This window comes from Camellia sinensis, chromosome 10 (genome assembly GCF_055761805.1).
Source record: "Camellia sinensis isolate YWXY chromosome 10, ASM5576180v1, whole genome shotgun sequence".
NCBI lineage: Eukaryota > Viridiplantae > Streptophyta > Magnoliopsida > Ericales > Theaceae > Camellia > Camellia sinensis.
In genome coordinates this window covers 164,367,988-164,374,761 of record NC_138970.1, presented here as the reverse complement: position 1 = coordinate 164,374,761, position 6,774 = coordinate 164,367,988, and the positions used below count along the sequence as shown (strand labels likewise).

The window sequence follows — 6,774 nt, the reverse complement described above, 5'->3', positions numbered from 1 at the left end:
GGAGCCATTCTTTATCCCTATGCCCTTCTGCTGTGATATATTACCCTTAGTACCAACTGCTGCCTTGTTTTTTGAGTTTTTCCCAGCCCTTTTAACCATACTGGAATGTGATATATGGGAGAAATGGGCCTCAGATGATCTAAGTTGGGATTGGGCCGCACAGTCACTCAAATCCGAGCCTAACCCCACTTGTAATCTGCTAGGCACAGGCTCAACGTACAGGTCTTCAAGTATTACTTCCAAATTTATATTTGGTGTGACCTCCTCCGGCCCATTCACTGCACTTGCAAGTCCAATATTGTCAACAGACCCATCCAATTTTTGAATTTTGGTCATCATTATCTACTGTGAATTGACTCTCTAATTCATACCCTCTTCTTTGGACCCAGCACCTACCTTACCATTTCCTATACTCACCATAGCTTCAGCTGGTGCATACTTCCCATCATAACCCCTACGTATCACATCTGATCTACCAGCCACTGTTTCCTGAACCCTGCTGACCTCATCATCTTCACCAACCACCTCCTTCTCCATTGCTACAGTACCTCTGTAATCACACCTCGTCGTCCCACCATTGCCAGACACCTAATCCACCTCCACAGTCTCACAACCTTTCGCTTTCAACTGTAGCATCTCCTTCACTCGGCTTTCACTAGAAGTAGGAAGCAGGCACTTTGGTAGTTCTTCACAAATCTTTACTGGTATAGATTTACCTTTGAATTCCAAAAAGACTACCGAATTAATCGACTCTATATATCTTGTGATTACTCGTACTCTTCCATGGTGAAAATTTTGTGGGCTAGAAATATTCTCTTGGAATTGAACAACAGTCCCCCTGTGGCTTCCAATGGTTCTAAAAGTCGTCACATTCCAAAGATTAATTGGTATGCCAAAGCAATTTAGCTAGACACATCTCTCTTGCTCCTCAAGCTGGTTCTTCCCCCACTCATCAACTGAATCACACCACTTCTTACCCCACTTGCCTATTTGTTCCTTCTCTTCCTTCATCTGTTGAACAGAATTAAAAGTTAGCACTACTATTCTTCCTTCATTGTCCTTAACAATAACATCCATTATTCCCCTATTATGTAGTTCTGCTTTGAAAGCCTCCATAGCTAAGAAGCTACTCAACTTCACCACTAAACTTTTGTAAAGCCATCTGTTTCCTTCTTCATAAGCTCTAATCACCACCTTCTCACTGTCACGCACTCTTCCTCTCACTAATGCTTCTGCATATGATTGCTTAGCCCATTATCCTGCCATTGCTGCCTTTGAGGCTGCTGATGCATCGCTCTGCCTTCATCCCCTCTGTTTAGCATCCCCTTCCCTCGATGACCCAGAGCATGAGGTTTTTGAAACTCTGCTCTTTTAACTTTCAGCGCTTTGTTATCACACCACAAACCATCAGCCTTCTCAATCGCCATCTCTACCGCCATCTCACAATCGTATCGCACAAAACCAAATCTGGAATCTAAAACTCTTCTCCTCTTCCCTGGTATGAACGCATCCTTTACCACACCAAACTTTCTAAAAAGACTGAATAAACCTTTAGCATCCATGGACTCAGGGATGTTGTCCACAAAAATGGTAATCACCTCTGTCTTCTTGCAATAACCATCCTGATTTCCTACCATCCTCCTTCTGATCACAGGAACCCAACCACTATTCATTTTTTCTCTACTTCCCTTATTTGTTATCATATATTTTGTTGTTTGTTGCTATGAAGAACTTGCATGTTTGCTTATGATTTTCAAGGATAAAACTTATCAACAGTCAAAACTGCAACATTTGATTTGTTTAGTGTTCAAAGGACACTCAATTCAGATTAGCTAGAACTGGGAAGGCCATTTGACCTTCTTAAACTCATATAGTTATCTTTATTTATTGATTGATTCAAACTTATATAGTTATCTAACCGTAGAATCGAATGTACCACATGTGAAGTGTGTGTTGTAAGTGTTGAATTATTGAATACCAATTCATATAAAATTTTAAGTTGTTAGATAGATGAATAACTTTATTATTTATATTCTCATCAGTAAAGTAACTGTAATTTTTTTTTGGTCCTCTCCCTGGAGCCAAAAAATTTAGATGATAATAAATAACATGGACTACCTTATAGATCAATTTTTTTTTTTTTAAGCAAAAAGAAAAAAAACTTCATGCATACACATCATACTGTTTTAGAAATGAAATTTAGGGATAAAATTGGTTCCAGTTTTTAGAAAATTTTACATTTTTATTTTTTGTATTTTAATATTTTCAATGAATTTTTTAATATTTTAAGCAATTTTTTTTTTTAATTTTTAGACACACCTTACATAAACACACTTAAAAAGTATAATATTTGTGAAAAAAAATCTTTAAAAAATACACTAAATACCAAAAAATACACACACAAAAAAAAAAGAAAATTTAGTACATTTTCATATTTTTGTATATTTATTAATTTTTTAAAATATTTTTTCACAAATATTTTACTATTTAGATACATCTAAGTAAAGTGCATCTAAAAAAATATAAAAAAAAATTACTTAAAATTAAAAAAATATTTACTAAAAATAAAAAAACACAAAAAACAAAAAACTCAGTTTTCAAAAAACTGAATTTAGAAAACTGAAACCAAACACACTGATTACTTTTTAGAAATGAAATATTTTTGTTACTAAAAGTGTTATTTTATATTTTTAGTGGCGAAATTGAACATTCAGTGATGAATTAAATTGTCTCAGAAAATAAATCTTCTTGGCAACAAATTGTTTTGTCCCTAAAAATACATATATTAGTAACATTTTCAAAATATTTGTCGCTAAAAGTCATTTTTAAAATTTTTGGGATGGCTTTTCAGTGGCGACTGGAATTGGTCCCCTAATATATATATATATATATATATATTTTGTAACAAAATTTCATTTTTGAGGACAAAAATTTAATCCCTAAAACTCTTTCATGTTGTGCTACGACGAGATCAATTTTTGCTTTATATGCATGTAAATTTTTCTTATTGGGGGGTCAAAATATGCATGTAATTGATAATTAACTTGAAGTGAGTTTGTTAATTATAGGACCTAATGGGTTGGTAGGCTAATAAACAAGTGATCAATACAACATACTCAGGAAAAGTACTCTGAAGTTATATTGAAATAAAATTTATGGACCAATTTTATTCTATATCTGGCCTACACCATGTTAAATTTTTGAATTTAGAGTATATTCTTTATTTTTGAAATATTTTTTCGAGGTACTAGTTTTTTCCTCTATGATTTAATCAAACCTGCAGCCTTCCATGGCTGACCAAAATTGTTGGAAACTTTTTATTCGCCACCAAGTACATTACAAAAACCAAGTTAATCAACTTTTACACTAGGTTTTTTTTCTTTATGGCTAGAGTTCAATGTAACAAAAAAAAAAAAAAAAAAAAAAAAAAGTCAAGTTTTCTTTGAGATTAATTAGTGAATCACTGTTTACTCCACTCTTAGTAACTTTATCTTTGACCTAATAAAGTTACCACTTAGTGGCCTCTTCTTTTCCATTTTCTTTTTGTTGGCAGCCATATCATGTTAAAACCTATGAGGTTTGGTTTAGGGGCCATTTGGGTCCCCATAACTCACTACAAAATAGTGATTCTGTCATCTCATTCAAAAAGAGATTGCAATCAAAAGGAGATTGCAAGGAAGATGATAAAATTAAACTTTTTTTAGTTCTTTCTTTTAATATTTTTTCTCCTTTCAAATAAAGTGGAGGCCACAGTGCCCTAGGAACCTTTTTGCATGAAATGTTCTAGTGGGAAACACAAGTAATGGATGGAAAAAGTTTTGGCTGTAAAAGATGATTCACAAGCGCAGATTAACACTTGTTAGTTCTTATCAAGAGTAAGTCTTCATGTATTACCTACCACATGTTTGTTCTAGGTAGCTACAAAAGGTAAAAACTAAAAACACATTAACATCTCTACTGCTTTCTTTCTATCCTCCTGTTTTTGTTGGTTAAATGAGTTGCTTATGACTTTTTTATTTTTATTTTTAATTTTGAGATTATATGTGGATGGTTTGCTATTGTTTCTACTTATAAACAATTTATCTGGAAGAAATTGCCTAAGTAAGGTTTAAAAAGGTAAATATCTTAAAGATGCGGGAGAAGTGTTCCAATTCTGCTTATAAATTATCTAATCTCTCTAACGTCTCCAATTATGTTTCTGACATTGTCTTCAACCTGAGGCATGTTAGGCTTTGTATTTGATTTCCTCTCTGGCTTTCTCTTCTTCTTGTTCTATTTTTCGTTGTTGGTTTCTCACTAATTGCTAGTTTGGTGCTGTCAGATGATTGTGTGAGTTTCTTGGTACCAATCCAGTTGGGATCATTTAGTTTCACAATGATGGCCTTTGCACTTTCCTCTCCTTTCCTTTGTTGATGTTTTATTTCCTTTCTTGTAAGGTTTATTCATCAATAAAGGTTTCTTTTTTTGATATATATATATATATATCAATTTTCAATTTTAAATAAATGGTCCTCCTAATAGCACCCACAAAATCTCTTTATACTCTCAATATTTTGGAACCCTATGAACTAATTTCCAATTTTGTAAAAGTTCTTTGAAAACCATACTTAATTAATATGAAAATTAACCCCACTCTCTCGAAACCTAACCTTCATCCACAACCACCACCAAATTTGTCCACTCTTTCCCTCCTTAGCTCTTGTTAGCCTTTTTTCGTCCTAGGTCTGGTTAGCCTTTCCTAAACCCTAACACAATTTCACAACACCTCTCCACCCTTTAGTGCCACCTTTAGCTCCTTCCAAACCCTTTGACACTACCTTTAGCTCTTACTGATAATGTACCAGTGTAGGTGCAGTCTCAGGTGCATCAGGTGCAGGTGCAACCTCAGTCATGTGCTACTGTAACCAACTGACTCACGGGCATGTATTAGCACCAGCTCTGTTAGTTAGATTCTTGAGCTAACAACTGTTAGTTTGTTAAAAACTGTTAGTTAGTTACAAACAGATAACAATTTGTTATTCATGTATATATATGGAAATATCTTGTAACCAATTGATTTGTGAAATGGAATTATGAATATTCTCTCTCGCTTCATGGTATCAGAGCGTTGAGACTCTTGCGAGCAATTTATGATCCATCAATGGAGAACAATGCTTCTGCTTCCCTCCCTTCCAATCTCACCCTACACCTTTCAAATTTCAATTCTTTGGTGACTGTCAAGCTTGATTCAACCAACTACTTGATATGGAAGAATCAAATGCATAATGTGCTTCGAGCCACAGGCCTTCTTGGTTATGTCAATGGATCATATTCCTATCCTTCTTCAAATATTCTTGATTCAGATGGAATATCAATCTCTAATCCTAAGTATCAGCAATGGCAGACGATTGATGCACACCTTCTCAGTTGTCTCACTGCAACTTTGTCATCTTCAATTTATGCATCTGTTCTTCATCTTCAACATGCTGAAGAAGTTTGGCATGCTCTGGAGAAACGATTTACTTCAGTTTCCAGATCACACATACACCAGTTGAAAAACAAACTTCAAAGTATCAGTAAGAAATCTTCTTCAATCGAAGATTATCTTTCTCAAATCAAAATCATATCTGATCAGTTAGCCTTGGCCTCTGCTCCAGTTGATGATGAAGAACTTGTTCTTCTGACATTGAATGGCTTACCAGCAGAGTATGACTCTTTCAAAACTTTTATTCGAACTCGGTCTGAAGCAGTTTCGATGGAAACTCTGTGTTCTCTGTTATGTTCAAAGTCAGTTCATATTGAAAATAACCTCAAACATTCCTCTGGCCATGATCTTCATGTGGCCTACAATGCATCAACCAAAGGAGCTTCATTCTTATCATCATCATCCTCTTCTTATCCTAGTCTTGAATCTCATTCTAATTTTGGAACATCTCGTGGTTTTTCATCTGGTTCCAGAGGTCGATATCAATACAGAGGTACCAGAGGAGGAAGATTTACCAATTATAGAGGAGGCAGATCTCAATACAGAGGTACCAGAGGAGGCAGACATTCTTTTTATGACTCTTCTGGTTCTGGTTCTGGTTCTGGTTGTCAAATCTGTGGTAAGTTATCACATCTGGCTTTTGACTGCTGGTTTCGAATGGATCCTAATTTTCAACCTCATTCTTCTTCTTCCTCTCCTCATCACCAGTCCTCCCAAGTTCCACCTAGAGCCTATAATGCATCTGTTTCTCCTCACACTTTACCAAATTCTTCTGCTCTTTCATGGTATCTTGACTCTACAGCCACAAATCATCTGACTAATGATGTGTCTAATCTTTATCTCTATCAGGCTTATCAAGGTTCTGACCAAGTTCAAATTGGTGATGGTTCCTCCTTGCCTATTCACCATATTGGTACTGGTCTTCTAACTACTCCTCACTATGGTTTTCATCTTACCAATCTTCTTCATGTTCCTTCTACTTTTACTAATTTGCTTTCTGTACATCAATTGACCAAAGATCATAACTGTGTTGTTATCTTTGATGCTGACACATTTGTAATCCAAGACAAGCACACGCACTAGGTCCTACATAAAAGCACTCATGTCAATGGTCTCTACCAGTTTTCTCCTTCATCTTCTCTGTCATCCTTTTCTTCTGTTGCACAGGCTCATCAATCTACTACATCTATAATGTCTGATAAGTCTTCAGTGTCTGATCTGCTTTGGCACCAAAGGCTTGGCCATCCTTCATCACAGAAGTTGCAACATTTAGCTGTGCACTTACCAAATAAAATTTCTGTAAATAATGT

The 6,774-nt window shown here is 35.3% G+C and overlaps 1 protein-coding gene across 1 annotated transcript; it reads right to left on the bottom strand.

The window, feature by feature from the left end:
- Positions 1-1,223: 1,223 nt before the first annotated feature.
- LOC114309051 (serine/arginine-rich splicing factor SC35-like) lies at positions 1,224-1,673 on the bottom strand. The gene has a single exon (XM_028254750.2). The coding sequence runs from the start codon at positions 1,671-1,673 to the stop codon at positions 1,224-1,226; it is 450 nt and encodes a 149-aa protein (XP_028110551.2).
- Between the last annotated feature and the right edge of the window lie 5,101 nt (positions 1,674-6,774).

Bases quoted from the DNA above. Each gene is read 5' to 3' on its own strand.
- LOC114309051 (XM_028254750.2), bottom strand. From the start codon at position 1,673: ATGAATAGTGGTTGGGTTCCTGTGATCAGAAGGAGGATGGTAGGAAAT.